Raw genomic sequence first — 18,651 nt, forward strand, 5'->3', positions numbered from 1 at the left:
GCCCCAGCCCTGTGTGACTGTATGTAGTACATATTAGACTGAGAGCTTTCCTGCCATATTAGACTGGTCCTGTTCTGCCTTCCCTCCCTGTGTGTCTCATACTCTGCTTGTCCTACTCTGTACCCTGTGGGATGGGAGCCTGGTAGGGGTATATTTTGGGGGTTCATTACTATTTAGAAATTGTTCTTGTTAGGGGCCCCTAAGGTGTTTAATCATGTTCGGGGGGTGTAATGTGTTATCCACAGGGGAGTAGGAGGAATATGGATTTAAGTTAAATGTTTGGTTTAGGGATATCCCTGCAGGGAGTTCCAACCATTTGGTTTTTTTTGGGGTGTTACCACCATTAATACGGACATGGTCTTAAAAGTGGTTGAAATGGGTGTTTTAAAAGGGGGTGGTTAACATTGGCTTCCATTATAAACCCTCCAACATGGAGGCCAGAAAACTTCCAGCCCTTCATACCAGGGAAGTTGGACATTACTGATATAGAGAATGGGGGACACAATGAAGGTGGCTATTGGGGTCTGTGAGGAAACTTTCCCTACTCCAATTTCATTATAAATGGAACCGTTATTTATTCAGACCTTGAAACGCCCCTCAGTTTCAGTATAAATTGCACAGCTCCATTCCCTCCTCTGCTAAAAAGGCATCCGACCCTTCCTTGTACATGTCTAATGTATGTGTCAGTAGAGCTGCTTCTGGGAGACAAGTCCACAAGTTCTCTGGTCAGTGAGTCCCCTCTCGAAACATGAGTCCTGGCCGTGCCCAATGAGACCAGTTCTGCTTTGGTTCAACTGCCCAAAGCAAACAGACTGGCCAACACCCGGAGTCACACATTGATCTGCTGGCGTCTACTTACAATGACTCCATTTCTGTAACCAACACCCACTGTTTGGGCCCAACCTCCCATTTATACAAAACAATCACCAAACACACCGAGCGGCACAGAAACTGGGTCACTTTCTCTTTTCTTATCTCTTTAATAAAAAATAACAGGAAATCTAAAAACAAAAACGAGAACATCAGAACTGACGGTAACTGCACGGCGGGATTTGGTCTGAACAAAAATATAAAAAATAGATCTCGGTGAATTCAACCATCAAAGGCCATGTCTATGGCAGGATAGTCCCACAGGCCCAGCAGCCCAACCGTGCGATCCGGCGGGTACGGGAATCTCATCCTCACTAAATTAACTACACAGGCCGGTATCGCTGTGCAGGTTTTCTCTCGGAAGAACCGGTGGGTCCAGATAGTGAAGGCTCTGTATGCGGCTTTCCTCATCACCCTGTACCGGCACAACGGGAACATGGGGTCATACAAATTCACATTGTCATCTAGCAGAGACGTTCTACTCTCTATAAGGGATTATGTACCCCCTACTGTAAATGATAAGGATATTAGAAGTCACTGAGGGGTTGTTTTGTGACCATATAAAGGCACAAGGCTGCAGGCTGAGTTATACAGGGAACTCTGAGTATCACTCATGTATTATAAGGATAATGTACCCCCTACTGTAAATGATAAGGATATTAGAAGTCACTGAGGGGTTGTTCTGTGACCATATAAAGGCACAAGGCTGCAGACTGAGTTATACAGGGAACTCGGAGTATCACTCATGTATTATAAGGGATAATGTACCCCCTACTGTAAATGATAAGGATATTAGAAGTCACTGAGGGGTTGTTCTGTGACCATATAAAGGCACAAGGCTGCAGGCTGAGTTATACAGGGAACTCTGAGTATCACTCATGTATTATAAGGGATAATGTACCCCCTACTGTAAATGATAAGGATATTAGAAGTCACTGAGGGGTTGTTCTGTGACCATATAAAGGCACAAGGCTGCAGGCTGAGTTATACAGGGAACTCTGAGTATCACTCATGTATTATAAGGGATAATGTACCCCCTACTGTAAATGATAAGGATATTAGAAGTCACTGAGGGGTTGTTCTGTGACCATATAAAGGCACAAGGCTGCAGGCTGAGTTATACAGGGAACTCTGAGTATCACTCATGTATTATAAGGGATAATGTACCCCCTACTGTAAATGATAAGGATATTAGAAGTCACTGAGGGGTTGTTCTGTGACCATATAAAGGCACAAGGCTGCAGGCTGAGTTATACAGGGAACTCTGAGTATCACTCATGTATTATAAGGGATAATGTACCCCCTACTGTAAATGATAAGGATATTAGAAGTCACTGAGGGGTTGTTCTGTGATCATATAAAGGCACAAGGCTGCAGGCTGAGTTATACAGGGAACTCTGAGTATCACTCATGTATTATAAGGGATAATGTACCCCCTACTGTAAATGATAAGGATATTAGAAGTCACTGAGGGGTTGTTCTGTGATCATATAAAGGCACAAGGCTGCAGGCTGAGTTATACAGGGAACTCTGAGTATCACTCATGTATTATAAGGGATAATGTACCCCCTACTGTAAATGATAAGGATATTAGAAGTCACTGAGGGGTTGTTCTGTGACCATATAAAGGCACAAGGCTGCAGGCTGAGTTATACAGGGAACTCTGAGTATCACTCATGTATTATAAGGGATAATGTACCCCCTACTGTAAATGATAAGGATATTAGAAGTCACTGAGGGGTTGTTCTGTGATCATATAAAGGCACAAGGCTGCAGGCTGAGTTATACAGGGAACTCTGAGTATCACTCATGTATTATAAGGGATAATGTACCCCCTACTGTAAATGATAAGGATATTAGAAGTCACTGAGGGGTTGTTCTGTGCCCATATAAGGCCTATGCAAGAAACAGAGTAGGGCCAGAATGTTGGCACCATGTTGTTACTTACTGTGGATATTCCTCAGTGTATTTCTCTTTGGAGACCTTGCCCCGGTATCGCACCATGTAGTCCAAGAGTTTGGCGTCGAGACAAGATTTCTGCATCTCTTGAACCTGAATAATGCAAGTGATTCCTCCCGTGAAACGTTTCTTGAGTTTGGCGATTTCCCGGCAGCACACGGACTCCTCGGTGGTGGGCAGAGAGATACAGTTGCCGCACTGGCACCAGCGGGTATTGCGCAGCCGCTCGCCGTTCTCACGTTCCCTCAGGGCCTGCAGCTCCTCCTCTGTGTATACGGGATCATCCTGGAAACAAGGCTCATTCTCTACGGGGCCCCACATGTTCCTCAGCTCTTCAAAGAGTTGTCGTCGCTTGGAAACATAATAAGAATTACTTTTAGTTTATCTAAATATTAATTAAGTACAGATAAAGCAGGGAGGAAAGTATTGGACATGTCAATGTTTCTCCCAGTAAATATATTTCAATCAACATGAAATTGACGTCAGTAACAACCCAAGTAACCCGCACATACAAAGAACTCAAAACAAATAAATCCATAAATTAAAGCCGCCCATAGACCTGCAGATTTTACACTTGTATCCGACGAACGATCCTTTGAGCTACAACTGACCAGTCCGATTAAATAAAGTGGTAAAAGAACAAATAAGATGATGTTCTGGCTGTGACAGAAAGTTATGTCTGACAGATAGAAGTGACAGTCACCCATTGATATGGTCAGACAGACAATACATACAGAGATATGATCATTAGCCGACAGAAATCTTCTGATCTGTCCCATCGACTAACTGACCAATCTCCATGGTACGAAAAATGTCAGGACGATCTACACACGGTTCAAAAATTGTGCGACTTTATCTTTGCGTCTATGTCCAGCTTAAGTCACGTGTTCAATCCCGTGTTGGTAATGAAAGCTTTGAGATGCCTCCTGTATAGAGAAACTAGTCCCATTGCTCAGGTGCGATTTTGCCCCGTTATTCCACACAAACCGTCCTCAAATCTTGATGGTTCCGGGGGTTTCTTCTGAACTCAGATCTTCAGTTCTTTCCATCGATTCAAGTTAGGTGATTGGGCCATTCATTTCTTTCTGAAACCAATTGAGAGCCTCCTTGTCTGTGTGTTTGGGATCATTGTCTTGTTGGAATGTCCAACCTCATTTCAACTTCAGCAGATTCTTATCAAGAACGTCCCGGTATATTTCTCCATTTATTGTTCCTTTAATTATATGAAATCTGCCAGTCCCATAGGCTGGAAAACAGTCCCACACCATGATGTTCCCACCTCTAAATCTCACTGGTGCTATGTTGTTTTTGGGGTGCTGCGCCATTTATCCTCCAAACACGGTGTGTGAAAGGACATCCAAAGAGTTACATTTTGGTCTCATCTGACCAGGTTATATTCTCCCAGAATTTCATTGGCTTGTCCACATGTTGTGCAGAAAACTTTAACCCTTAGCCAACAAAGCACGTTCATCATCAAGGGCTTATGATGCTTAAAGGGATACTGTCATGGGAAAAAAATTTTTTTTCAAAATGAATCAGTTAATAGTGCTGCTCCAGCAGAATTCTGCACTGAAATCCATTTCTCAAAAGAGCAAACAGATTTCTTTATATTCAATTTTGCAATCTGACATGGGGTTAGACATTTTGTAAATTTCCCAACTGCCCTAAGGCATGTGACTTGTGCTCTGATAAACTTCAATCACTCTTTACTGCTGTACTGCAAGTTGGAGTGATATCACCCCCTCCCTTTCCCCCCCCCCAACAGCCAAACAAAAGAACAATGGGAAGGTAACCAGATAGCAGCTCCCTAACACAAGATAACAGCTGCCTGGTAGATCTAAGAACAACACTCAATAGTAAAATCCAGGTCCCACTGAGACACATTCAGTTACATTGAGAAGGAAAAATAGCAGCCTGCCAGAAAGCATTTCTCTCCTAAAGTACAGGCACAAGTCACATGACTGGGGGCAGCTGGGAAATTGACAAAATGTCTAGCCCCATGTCAGATTTCAAAATTGAATATAAAAAAATCTGTTTGCTCTTTTGAGAAATGGATTTCAGTGCAGAATTCTGCTGGAGCAGCATTAACTGATTCATTTTGAAAAAAAATTTTTTTCCCATGACAGTATCCCTTTAAGTCGCTGCCTAAGGAAAGCTGTAGACATCTTGGCAACAAGCGATGGAGACTGGCCTGCCTGAAGAATGTCCTTATTGGCCCCACAATGACCCCAATGTTGCAGCAACGTCATAAGGATGGGCCCCCCGACTATACATGAACTTGCATACAATATTCGTGTAATACGTGTGTATGATCAATATCTTTGTCTTCGGCCAATGTCGTTGGCTCATCTCCATACATGCACTGAATATTTATTTATTTATGGTCACCTTAACTCCCTGAACAAAAACTCTATATCACTATCTAAAGAATTCACAATCCATACCAGATAAAACAATTCAATCAACAACTACTTATGACTAGTGGTTACAATGTCGGATTACTAGTGACACAACAAGTAAAGAGCTCATCCATCGGGCATGTTGGAAAATTTTGATTGGGCACCACAGAAGGCACCCGAACATCAGCCTGTTGAACTGCTGAATTGTCAGATCCAGATAGAATTCTATTGTTTCTGATGATTCAGCTCTACACGTGTGTATTGAAACGAACGATATTTCCAGCGACCATTACAGACCATGTCACTAGAGTGCATTACTTACTGTAGCTGCTAATTCAAGGTCTTTCTGAAGCTTTCCTTAGAGTGATCGTTGTCTCTTGGACAACTCTTCTGATTATTCTTTTGACTCCTCGTTGAAATCTTGTGGCCGGTTTAGGGCGAATTGATGTTCTTTCCACTTCCCAACAGGAACGTTCAGAAGTTTAGAAATACGTCTGAAACCAATGGCATCAGTATGTTTTGCAACAAGAAGGTTGCGAAGGTCTTGAGAGAGCTCTTGCTTTAACCCAACATGAGATGCTTCTTGTGTGATACGTTGGTAACGAGTTGTTTAGAGTTCTTTGTATGTGTCGATTACTTGGGTTATTACTGAGATCTGGCGTCATGTCAATAACCCCATTAGAACCCGATTTACGGAGATAACGGATGCATTCAACGCGTATTTTCACTACTGTACGCCAGAGCTCTCGTTCCAATAGCACCGGGGCAGCCCCTGGACACTGCAATTGACCGGACTTTCACCCATTCTGGTGACTGACTTCAGCTCGGGTTTGAGGAATTAAGCAGCAACAACTCCATCTGATGCACTCCACCGAATACCTGAATCATTACCCCATACTATCTCCTTCTATCATCATCATTAGAGAACATACCAAATATGGCTGACATTATGTATTACCATTTCTTCTCGATCCTCGTCGGATATTTCATTTGGACCCTGATGTACAGTCTCATTGGCAACAGCTCCTGCAAAGGCAAAGATCTGTGATGTACCAACAGAATTATGAATATTTCTATTGTTATTATGTATTTGCACAGGAACCTGCCCCTAGTGTGCTCCTTGTCAACATCCCCTCGGCCAACATTCCTCATTATACAGCCTGGCCTCTTCCTCACTCCATACTTTAAACATAGAAACATTCCCTTTTCTACTGAAGCTAATGCCCTTCCTCACACGTATTCAAAAAAATCAATTTTCACTTAAGAGTTCTCAAAAATTTAGTCCAGTTTTACTGGTCCACGGGCACAAGCAGGGAGTTCCAAATCCAGTGTAACTGACCCACAGGAACAAGCTGGGAATTTCCAGCCAGTGTAACTGACCCACAAAAACAAGCAGGGAGATCCCAATACAGTTTAACTGACCCACAGGACAAGTAGGCAGATCCCTAAAATCCCTCCCACTGTTAGAGATAATCCCTGGTCACTTACCGCCATCAGCAGCTGTATCTTCCACAGTGTTCAAATAATACTCTGGTTCTTCTTTTTCAATCTTTATATGGGGGGCTACTGGCTCCTCCTGTTTCACATCTACCAACAGGGAACAGACACAGCGATTGTTAAAGCTTTCTGCCCAATTTATTGGACGATTGCATGGGAATTGTTCAATCAAAGCATTTATCATAAATTAGTGGTTGTTTGACTTTTTTTAACCCCCAATAGAGGACCAGTGTTTAGTCAGGGACCTCACGTAGCACATAACAAGGTTATAGATTGGGGTGTCAGTGATTCAGCCACGTTTCCAAGAATTAGTAGGAGAGCAAATGTTTGTCCTCCCAATAACACTCAGTTTGGGAACCAGTACCATAAAGCAATAAAATCCAAGGCAACTCTGTCTGACAACATATGGATTTAGCCCATTGTAGGTCGGAGCTTTCCTGGTATGTGAGATTTAACCTCTTTGCAGGCGTCACCCCTGGACCAAATTTGCCTTCCTAGGAACCCCACACACTTCCAAGACAAACATGTGCCCTGTGTTTTTTTTATTTATATTTCTTGTTTTTTGGAACCATTTTTTGTATCTGCTCTGCCAAACCTGAAATTCACATTTTTTGGGGTGCAGCTACTGCAATGACCCTAGCACCCAGATCCAAATAAAGGGCTAAGTCAAAGTGAGACACATTGAACCCTGATATACAGTTTTAGAAAAATAAAATCAACCCAAATTGTGTTATTACAAGTAAATGGTCACATTTATTAGAATGGTATAAAGTTTTCAGTGCAACCTTATAAAAAAAAAAAAAAAAAAGTGAAAAATCCATAAAAAGTCAAAAGCCAAAGAACGTCTCATCACTGCTCCCACGGGTCATCATACAGAATTTTTACAGATAATCTTCTTTGGGACCATTCAAGGCTTTGCCCATGCTTTCTATCTCCTCACTTTTTTTGCATTAATCACATACATGTGAAATGCAAAATTCTTCATAGTAAGATTGTGTCTCATCCAGGGTTTTAGTGCCCATGGAAAGTCTGTGCTTTCTCGTGAATATTTTGAAAAACGAGTTTCAAATAGTGTTTTATGGTCCAACATGTAAAAGAACAATTACTCACCAGGCCCAGGAAAAGAAACAATTTCACTCCTAATTGTGGGCAGAGGATCCCCAGTGTCCATATGTTCAGTCTCGATTTTCACTCCTGTAAATGAGCCTAAAGAAATGATACAACTTGCATGTAGTTTTGTTATTAAACAATTTAGGGAGATCCCTCCAGTTACACATTCAGCCCAACGTTACTGACCCCCAGACACAAGCAGTGAGACCCCTAAACTCCAGTGTTACTGACCCCCAGACACAAGCAGCGAGACCCCTAAACTCCAGTGTCACTGACCCCCAGACACAAGCAGTGAGACCCCTAAACTCCAGTGTTACTGACCCCCAGACACAAGCAGTGAGACCCCTAAACTCCAGTGTTACTGACCCCCAGACACAAGCAGCGAGACCCCTAAACTCCAGTGTCACTGACCCCCAGACACAAGCAGTGAGACCCCTAAACTCCAGTGTTACTGACCCCCAGACACAAGCAGCGAGACCCCTAAACTCCAGTGTTACTGACCCACAGACACAAGCAGTGAGACCCCTAAACTCCAGTGTTACTGACCCCCAGACACAAGCAGCGAGACCCCTAAACTCCAGTGTCACTGACCCCCAGACACAAGCAGTGAGACCCCTAAACTCCAGTGTTACTGACCCCCAGACACAAGCAGCGAGACCCCTAAACTCCAGTGTTACTGACCCCCAGACACAAGCAGCGAGACCCCTAAACTCCAGTGTCACTGACCCCCAGACACAAGCAGCGAGACCCCTAAACTCCAGTGTCACTGACCCCCAGACACAAGCAGCGAGACCCCTAAACTCCAGTGTTACTGACCCCCAGACACAAGCAGCGAGACCCCTAAACTCCAGTGTCACTGACCCCCAGACACAAGCAGCGAGACCCCTAAACTCCAGTGTCACTGACCCCCAGACACAAGCAGCGAGACCCCTAAACTCCAGTGTCACTGACCCCCAGACACAAGCAGCGAGACCCCTAAACTCCAGTGTCACTGACCCCCAGACACAAGCAGCGAGACCCCTAAACTCCAGTGTCACTGACCCCCAGACACAAGCAGCGAGACCCCTAAACTCCAGTGTTACTCATCCACAGACACAAGCAGTGAGACCCCTAAACTCCAGTGTTACTCATCCACAGACACAAGCAGTGAGACCCCTAAACGCCAGTGTTACTGACCCCCAGACACAAGCGGTGAGACCCTAAACTCCAGTGTTACTGACCCACAGACACAAGCAGTGAGACCCCTAAACTCCAGTGTTACTGACCCCCAGACACAAGCAGTGAGACCCCTAAACTCCAGTGTTACTGACCCCCAGACACAAGCAGTGAGACCCCTAAACTCCAGTGTTACTGACCCCCAGACACAAGCAGTGAGACCCCTAAACTCCAGTGTTACTGACCCCCAGACACAAGCAGTGAGACCCCTAAACTCCAGTGTTACTGACCCCCAGACACAAGCAGTGAGACCCCTAAACTCCAGTGTTACTGACCCCCAGACACAAGCAGTGAGACCCCTAAACTCCAGTGTTACTGACCCCCAGACACAAGCAGTGAGACCCCTAAACTCCAGTGTTACTGACCCCAGACACAAGCAGTGAGACCCCTAAACTCCAGTGTTACTGACCCCCAGACACAAGCAGTGAGACCCCTAAACTCCAGTGTCACTGACCCCCAGACACAAGCAGTGAGACCCCTAAACTCCAGTGTTACTGACCCACAGACACAAGCAGTGAGACCCCTAAACTCCAGTGTTACGGACCCCCAGACACAAGCAGTGAGACCCCTAAACTCCAGTGTTACTGACCCACAGACACAAGCAGTGAGACCCCTAAACTCCAGTGTTACGGACCCCCAGACACAAGCAGTGAGACCCCTAAACTCCAGTGTTACTGAGCCACAGACACAAGCAGTGAGACCCCTAAACTCCAGTGTTACTGACCCCCAGACACAAGCAGTGAGACCCCTAAACTCCAGTGTTACTGACCCCCAGACACAAGCAGTGAGACCCCTAAACTCCAGTGTTACTGACCCCCAGACACAAGCAGTGAGACCCCTAAACTCCAGTGTTACTGACCCACAGACACAAGCAGTGAGACCCCTAAACTGCAGCCCAGTGTTACTGACCCACAGACACAAGTAGTGAGATCCCTAAACTGCAGCCCAGTGTTGCTAGGCAACTAATCTCCCCGAATCTAAGCGTGTGTCTCTGCCCTAAAGAGTGATTGAAGTTTATCAGAGCACAAGTCACATGACTGGGGGCAGCTGGGAAATTGACAATATGACTACCCCCATGTCAGATTTCAAAATTAAATATAAAAAAATCTGCTCTTTTGAGAATTGGATTTGAGGGCAGAATTCTGCTGGAGCAGCTCTATTAACTGATCCCATGACAGTATGTCGGTTGGATAGGGACTTCGCTCTCCTGAGCAGGATGAATAGAATTATACAGAACAGTATAAATAATAAAAAAGAATCCCGGGTACTTACCCTTGTCAGTCAGTGGATCAGTCCCGCTCTGCTGGTAAGTCCCAGAAGCTGCTGCTTCATTCTCTTCCTTCATGTGTAACGTGTGGGGGTCTGTCTCTGGGGAGCACAAAGGGGCCACATGAAGCCGTTAGAACATAAACAACAGATTATCCCCCTCCTCTGATGGCTTTGTATATAGTGAAGCCACTCGATGGTACAGAGAGGATGAAGTTCCACAAGAGCTCCATGTCTCCTCCATGTACAGAGGAAGCACATGACAAAGAGAACATTCCATCAGACAAACGGACAGATCCCGGACGTGCAGACAAGTCTCAATAAAACTCCCTACTCACCTCCGACCGTGAAGGAAACCACCGTGTCGTCCATTGTATCCGCGGGATAACTGGGGTCCAGCACTTCCTCCTTTATCTTCACCTGCGGCTCTTCTGGGTTATTCTGGGGGAAACCTAACAGGAAACAGGAAGTGATGCAGGAGGTGAGACACATCAGCACCACATACAGGACTTGCTTTATGTTTAGTGCTGCAACTATATTAAATTACACTAACACAAAAACACAAAAAATTCTTCTACTAAAAGTTTTTTTAAGTACAGGTATGAGATCCCTTATCCAGAAACCTGTTATCCAGAAAGCTCCAAATTATGGAATGTTCTTCTCCCATAGACTCCATTTTATCCAAATAATCAAAATTTTTAAAAAGTATTTATCTGTGTAATAATAAAACAGAAGCTTGTACTTGATCCCAACTAGGATACAGTCATATGAAAAAGTTTGGGAACCCCGCTCAGCCTGCATAATCATTTACTCCACTTTTGACAAAAAAAGATGTGATATGTCTTTCATTTTCCAGGAACATCTGAGTACTGGGCTGTTTTCTGAACAAAGATTTTTAGTGAAGCAGTATTCAGATGTATGTAATTAAATCAAATGTGAAAAACTGGCTGTGCAAAAATGTGGGTACCCTTGTAATTTAGCTAATTTGAATACATGTAACTGCTTAATATTTATTACTGGCAACACCACATTGGTTGGATTAGCTCGTTAAGCCTTGAACTTCATAGGCAGGTGTGTCCAATCACTAGAAAATGTATTTAAGGTGACCAATTGCAAGTTGTGCTTCTGTTTGACTCTCCTCTGAAGAGTGACAGCATGGGATCCTCAAAGCAACTCTCAAAGATCTGAAAACAAAGATTGTTCAGTATCAGGGTTTAGGGGAAGGCTACAAAAAGCATCTCAGAGGTTTATTAAACTGTCAGTTCCAACTGTAAGGAATGGAATGAGGAAATGGAAGGCCACAGGCACAGTTGCTGTAAAACCCAGGTCTGGCAGGCCAAGAAAAATCCAGGAGCGACATATGCGGAGGATTGTGAGAATGTTCCAGACAAGCCAAAGATCATCTCCAAAGACCTGCAAGAAGATCTTGCTGCAGATGCAGGTGTATCTGTACATCGTTCTACAATTCAGCACAATTTGCACAAAGAACATGTGTATGGCAGGGGGATGAGAAGCCCTTTCTGCACTCACACTGTCACATTTGGAGGAGGTCCCATTATGCTGTGGGGCTGTGTGGCTAGTTCAGGGGCTGTGTGGCTAGTTCGGGGGCTGTGTGGCTAGTTCGGGGGCTGTGTGGCTAGTTCAGGGGCTGTGTGACTAGTTCAGGGGCTGTGTGGCTAGTTCAGGGGCTGTGTGGCTAGTTCAGGGGCTGTGTGGCTAGTTCAGGGGCTGTGTGGCTAGTTCAGGGGCTGTGTGGCTAGTTCAGGGGCTGTGTGGCTAGTTCAGGGACTACTGGGGCCCTTGTTAAAGTCCAGGGTCGGATGAATTCAACCCAATATCAACAAATTGTTCAGGATAATGTTCAAGCATCAGTCACAAAGTTGAAGTTCCGCTGCAGGGGTCGGATATTCCAACAAGACAATGACCTAAACTCACTTGGAAATCTACAAAGACATTTATGCAGAGGGACAAGTACAATATTCTGGAGCCCCCCGACTTGAATATGATGGAAAATCTATGGGATGATGTGAAGCAGACTGTCCATGCTCGGCAGCCATCACATTTAACTGAACTGGAGAGATTTTATATGGACCAATGGTCACAAATAGCCACATCCACAATCCAGACACTCATCAAAGTCTATAGGAGGCGTCTAGAGGCTGTTACATTTGTAACTAAGTATTGATGGAATATCTCTGTTGGGTGCCCACATTTATGTCTCATTTAGTTATGATGTATATTTTCTGTTAATCCAATAAACTTGATGTCACTGCTGAAATACTACTGTTTCCATAAGGAAAGTTATTTATTAAAAGGAAGTTGCTACTTTGAAAGCTCAGCCAATGAGAAACACAACTTCAAAGAATTAAGAGGGGTTCCCAAACTTTTTCATATGACTGTAATTAATCCTAATTTGAGGCAAAATTTCTTTTTTTTTTTTTTATGACTTTCTAGTAGACTTAAGGTATAAAGATCCAAATTACAGTAAAATCCGCTATCCCAGGACCCAAACATTCTGGATAACAGGTCCGATACCTGAATAAAACTGGGAATTTCAGTGAAAAAAAGAAACAAATGTTTTGGGATTTATTATACCACCATGATGATGAAAAAGGTCTGAATCCGAAAATCCGGCATCTCAGACCTTGGAAGGCTGCATATAAATAAAGAGGAGACGTCCCGAAGATATCTAATCTACATTGAGTTTCAGGCAATAATCTGAAAATTTTGTGGTTTTCGGGCAAAAATCTGAAAAAAAATTTTGGGTGGAAAAATTTGTATGATTATTTTTTTTTTGATTTTTTCCACCACAAACAAAATTTTCTGGAAAGTGTATTGATAAATGAGAAAGAAACTGCAGATTTGGTGTCGTTTTCAGAAAATATAAAGATACATTTGGACTTTAATAAATGAGCCTGTCTATGTCTCAGTACCAGTTATAGGGATTATTGTATTTTGTATCACATGTAAATCCTGGGTTCCTCAGATGCACAAAAACCTTTCATTGTCTCAAAGCCAATGGTTGGCAGGGGCTGCTGGGAGTTGTAGTTGGGGGCTGGTCTCTTACCAGGAATATGCGGCACTGAGAAGCTTCCAGTTCCCCTCTGATAATCTCCTGACTCCGACTCTTGTTTCACCATCTTTATCTGGAGCTGCTGTGCCTCTGGGAATCCTGCGGGAAGGTACAGGGAGTTGTGTCATGATGTGAGTGGGACAGAAAACAACTCAGTCCCTCAGTTTAATGGTCATTGTGGTGCGGACGTGTCTGTTCTACTCATTTCTACTGGATCAGACGCTGGGTGTGATTAGGAATAATGTCCGACAGTTATACAGTGGTACAGAGTATCACCCACCTGCACCCGCAAGCGAATCCGACTCTCTCTTTATGGGGGGCCGGGAATCCATAATGTCGGCTCTTCTGCAATGTCCTCTGTGTAACGGTCACTGCAAGAGAAAAGTCACCAGTGATTCTCTGCACTCACTCCTGCACTCACACTCACTCCTGCACTCACACTCCTGCACTCACACTCACACACAGGCACTGATACCACTGGGAATGTGAAGAGCAACAAAATGGTTTGTAAAATACCATTTAATTTTCTGGGGGGGGGGGGGAAGGCTGATGCCACAGGGGCTGAAAAACATCCCATTCACTGATATCCGTCTCCTCTCCACATCCAGTGTATTTCACACCAGTTTGTTTTATGCTGCCAAAATCCACCTCATGTGTCATCAGCCTAAACACTGACAGTTACACCCCTGTAATCAAAACTAATAAGGGGAGGAGACAAGCAAGATGGGAATGACATCATAGATCTATTACATCAACAGTTACACACAGAGATACTGCAGTTTCAACTCCCTCTGACTAGAAAACATACCTGCACTGTACCAGCCACTCACTCAGGGTATCTAATACAATTAACCCCCAGTCTCCCCTCTCTATCAGTCCCTGCAGCAGGATTAACCCCCAGTCTCCCCTCTCTATCAGTCCCTGCAGCAGGATTAACCCCCAGTCTCCCCTCTCTATCAGTCCCTGCAGCAGGATTAACCCCCAGTCTCCCCTCTCTATCAGTCCTGCAGCAGGATTAACCCCCAGTCTCCCTCTCTATCAGTCCCTGCAGCAGGATTAACCCCCAGTCTGCCCTCTCTATCAGTCCCTGCAGCAGGATTAACCCCAGTCTCCCCTCTTCTATCAGTCCCTGCAGCAGGATTAACCCCAGTCTCCCTCTCTATCAGTCCCTGCAGCAGGATTAACCCCAGTCTCCCCTCTCTATCAGTCCCTGCAGCAGGATTAACCCCCAGTCTCCCTCTCTATCAGTCCCTGCAGCAGGATTAACCCCCAGTCTCCCCTCTCTATCAGTCCCTGCAGCAGGATTAACCCCCAGTCGCCCCTCTCTATCAGTTCCTGCAGCAGGATTAACCCCCAGTCTCCCCTCTCTATCAGTCCCTGCAGCAGGATTAACCCCCAGTCTCCCCTCTCTATCAGTCCCTGCAGCAGGATTAACCCCCAGTCTCCCCTCTCTATCAGTCCCTGCAGCAGGATTAACCCCCCAGTCTCCCCTCTCTATCAGTCTCTGCAGCAGGATTAAACCCCAGTCTCCCTCTCTATCAGTCCCTGCAGCAGGATTAACCCCCCCAGTCTCCCCTCTCTATCAGTCCTGCAGCAGGATTAACCCCCAGTCTCCCCTCTCTATCAGTCCCTGCCCAGGCAGGATTAACCCCAGTCTCCCCTCTCTATCAAGTCCCTGCAGCAGATTAACCCCCAGTCTCCCCTCTCTATCAGTCCCTGCAGCAGGATTAACCCCAGTCTCCCCTCTCTATCAGTCCCTGCAGCAGGATTAACCCCCAGTCTCCCCTCTCTATCCAGTCCCTGCAGCAGGATTAACCCCCAGTCTCCCCTCTCTATCAGTCCCTGCCAGCAGGATTAAACCCCCACGTCTCCCCTCTCTATCAGTCCCTGCAGCAGGATTAACCCCAGTCTCCCCTCTCTATCAGTCCCTGCAGCAGGATTAACCCCAGTCTCCCCTCTCTATCAGTCCCTTGCAGGCAGGATTAACCCCAGTCTCCCCTCTCTATCAGTCCCTGCAGCAGGATTAAGCCCCAGTCTCCCCTCTCTATCAGTCCCTGCAGCAGGATTAAGCCCCAGTCTCCCCTCTCTATCAGTCCCTGCAGCAGGATTAATCCCCAGTCTCCCCTCTCTATCAGTCCCTGCAGCAGGATTAACCCCCAGTCTCCCCTCTCTATCAGTCCCTGCAGCAGGATTAACCCCCAGTCTCCCCTCTCTATCAGTCCCTGCAGCAGGATTAACCCCAGTCTCCCCTCTCTATCAGTCCCTGCAGCAGGATTAACCCCCAGTCTCCCTCTCTATCAGTCCCTGCAGCAGGATTAACCCCCAGTCTCCCCTCTCTATCAGTCCCTGCAGCAGGATTAACCCCAGTCTCCCCTCTCTATCAGTCCCTGCAGCAGGATTAACCCCAGTCTCCCCTCTCTATCAGTCCCTGCAGCAGGATTAACCCCAGTCTCCCCTCTCTATCAGTCCCTGCAGCAGGATTAACCCCCAGTCTCCCCTCTCTATCAGTCCCTGCAGCAGGATTAACCCCAGTCTCCCCTCTCTATCAGTCCCTGCAGCAGGATTAACCCCAGTCGCCCCTCTCTATCAGTTCCTGCAGCAGGATTAACCCCCAGTCTCCCCTCTCTATCAGTCCCTGCAGCAGGATTAACCCCCAGTCTCCCCTCTCTATCAGTCCCTGCAGCAGGATTAACCCCCATTCTCCCCTCTCTATCAGTCCTGCAGCAGGATTAACCCCCAGTCTCCCCTCTCTATCAGTCTCTGCAGCAGGATTAAACCCCAGTCTCCCCTCTCTATCAGTCCCTGCAGCAGGATTAACCCCAGTCTCCCCTCTCTATCAGTCCCTGCAGCAGGATTAACCCCAGTCTCCCCTCTCTATCAGTCCCTGCAGCAGGATTAACCCCCAGTCTCCCCTCTCTATCAGTCCCTGCAGCAGGATTAACCCCCAGTCTCCCCTCTCTATCAGTCCCTGCAGCAGGATTAAGCCCCAGTCTCCCCTCTCTATCAGTCCCTGCAGCAGGATTAAGCCCCAGTCTCCCCTCTCTATCAGTCCCTGCAGCAGGATTAATCCCCAGTCTCCCCTCTCTATCAGTCCCTGCAGCAGGATTAACCCCCAGTCTCCCCTCTCTATCAGTCCCTGCAGCAGGATTAACCCCCAGTCTCCCCTCTCTATCAGTCCCTGCAGCAGGATTAACCCCAGTCTCCCCTCTCTATCAGTCCCTGCAGCAGGATTAACCCCCAGTCTCCCTCTCTATCAGTCCCTGCAGCAGGATTAACCCCCAGTCTCCCCTCTCTATCAGTCCCTGCAGCAGGATTAACCCCAGTCTCCCTCTCTATCAGTCCCTGCAGCAGGATTAACCCCAGTCTCCCCTCTCTATCAGTCCCTGCAGCAGGATTAACCCCAGTCTCCCTCTCTATCAGTCCCTGCAGCAGGATTAACCCCCAGTCTCCCCTCTCTATCAGTCCCTGCAGCAGGATTAACCCCCAGTCTCCCCTCTCTATCAGTCCCTGCAGCAGGATTAACCCCCAGTCGCCCCTCTCTATCAGTTCCTGCAGCAGGATTAACCCCCAGTCTCCCCTCTCTATCAGTCCCTGCAGCAGGATTAACCCCCAGTCTCCCCTCTCTATCAGTCCCTGCAGCAGGATTAACCCCCATTCTCCCCTCTCTATCAGTCCTGCAGCAGGATTAACCCCCCAGTCTCCCCTCTCTATCAGTCTCTGCAGCAGGATTAAACCCCAGTCTCCCCTCTCTATCAGTCCCTGCAGCAGGATTAACCCCCAGTCTCCCTCTCTATCAGTCCCTGCAGCAGGATTAACCCCAGTCTCCCCTCTCTATCAGTCCCTGCAGCAGGATTAACCCCCAGTCTCCCCTCTCTATCAGTCCCTGCAGCAGGATTAACCCCCAGTCTCCCCTCTCTATCAGTCCCTGCAGCAGGATTAAGCCCCAGTCTCCCCTCTCTATCAGTCCCTGCAGCAGGATTAACCCCAGTCTCCCCTCTCTATCAGTCCCTGCAGCAGGATTAACCCCCAGTCTCCCCTCTCTATCAGTCCTGCAGCAGGATTAACCCCCAGTCTCCCCTCTCTATCAGTCCCTGCAGCAGGATTAAGCCCCAGTCTCCCCTCTCTATCAGTCCCTGCAGCAGGATTAACCCCCAGTCTCCCCTCTCTATCAGTCCTTGCAGCAGGATTAAAGGACCAGTAACACCAAAAAATTTTATTTAAAAATCCCATTCTAAAGTCTAAAAATAATAGCCATGCCCAATAGATTCATATAAATTACACAGGGTTTTTTTAAAAAAAAATTCAAAATAGCCTTGCTACATTACCATGTAGAACGGCGAAAAGGCGACCAGTTCGTTCCCGTCTTGTCCCTGAACACAAAACCGGAAGTGACGAACCGGAAGTCGCAGAACACAGAGGAGAAGCCAGGAGGTAAAGTCGTGCCTTACTGAGTTCACGAGGGAACTGCTGCGGGAGGGAGAGACGCTAGACAAACACTACAAGGAGGTAAAGGCTGTTGGGGAGGCCGACTGGGAGGGGGAGGGAACAGAAGAGCCGGGGGAGAGGCTGCTGTGAGAAAAAAAAAATGCTGCGTGTAAGCAAACGAACGCCTTGGCAAAAGAGCTAGAGAAAGGCTGAGGGAGAAGAGAGCCACAGATTCTGGTTGGTTACAAGTCAGGAAATACTTGAACTACTTATGTGAGCTCATCCCCCCAAGGGCGACCGATGCAGAAAAGAAAGGTTTGGGTGAGAGAGAGAAATGCTGTGGGGGGAAGGGAACAGAATGGCTGGACAAAAGAGCTGAGAGAGGGACAGAAAGGCTGGGGAGAGAAAAATGGTGAGACTGCTGGCTGAGAGCAAGACTGGGTGAGAGACAAATGCTGTGGGGAAAGAGACTACTGTGGCTGAAGAGAGACTGGGTGAGAGACTGCTGGCTGTGAGAGAGACTGCTGGAGGAGAGACTGGGTGAGAGACAAATGCTGTGGGGAAAGAGACTACTGTGGGGGGGGGCAGAGACTACTGTGGGGGGGGGCAGAGACTGCTGTGGCTGAAGAGAGACTGCTGGCTGTGAGAGAGACTGCTGGAGGAGAGACTGGGTGAGAGACAAATGCTGTGGGGAAAGAGACTACTGTGGGGGGGGGCAGAGACTGCTGTGGCTGAAGAGAGACTGCTGTGGCTGAAGAGAGACTGCTGGAGGTGAGACTGGGTGAGAGACAAATGCTGTGGGGAAAGAGACTACTGTGGGGGGGCAGAGACTGCTGT

At 46.6% G+C, this 18,651-nt stretch overlaps 1 protein-coding gene across 1 annotated transcript; it reads right to left on the reverse strand.

The window, feature by feature from the left end:
* Positions 1-960: 960 nt before the first annotated feature.
* Positions 961-18,334, reverse strand: LOC108695548. Its single transcript, XM_041568191.1, has 10 exons — positions 17,715-18,334; positions 13,670-13,760; positions 13,384-13,488; positions 10,655-10,768; positions 10,323-10,418; positions 7,836-7,931; positions 6,717-6,815; positions 6,187-6,254; positions 2,819-3,180; positions 961-1,285 (listed from the first exon to the last, which is right to left on the reverse strand). Exons 2-10 carry the CDS (start codon positions 13,719-13,721, stop codon positions 1,093-1,095), a joined length of 1,185 nt encoding a protein of 394 aa, XP_041424125.1. The 5' UTR covers positions 13,722-13,760; positions 17,715-18,334; the 3' UTR covers positions 961-1,092.
* Between the last annotated feature and the right edge of the window lie 317 nt (positions 18,335-18,651).

The sequence above is a fragment of the Xenopus laevis genome, chromosome 6S, assembly GCF_017654675.1.
Source record: "Xenopus laevis strain J_2021 chromosome 6S, Xenopus_laevis_v10.1, whole genome shotgun sequence".
In the NCBI taxonomy this organism is placed as follows: domain Eukaryota; kingdom Metazoa; phylum Chordata; class Amphibia; order Anura; family Pipidae; genus Xenopus; species Xenopus laevis.

Coding starts and splice junctions, on each gene's coding strand:
- LOC108695548 (XM_041568191.1), bottom strand. CDS start 13,721: ATGGATTCCCGGCCCCCCATAAAGAGAGAGTCGGATTCGCTTGCGGGT. Junction 10,769..13,383: donor CTCAGTGCCGCATATTCCTG/GTAAGAGACCAG, acceptor GTTTCCTGTTAG/GTTTCCCCCAGAATAACCCA. Junction 7,932..10,322: donor TGATCCACTGACTGACAAGG/GTAAGTACCCGG, acceptor TCATTTCTTTAG/GCTCATTTACAGGAGTGAAA.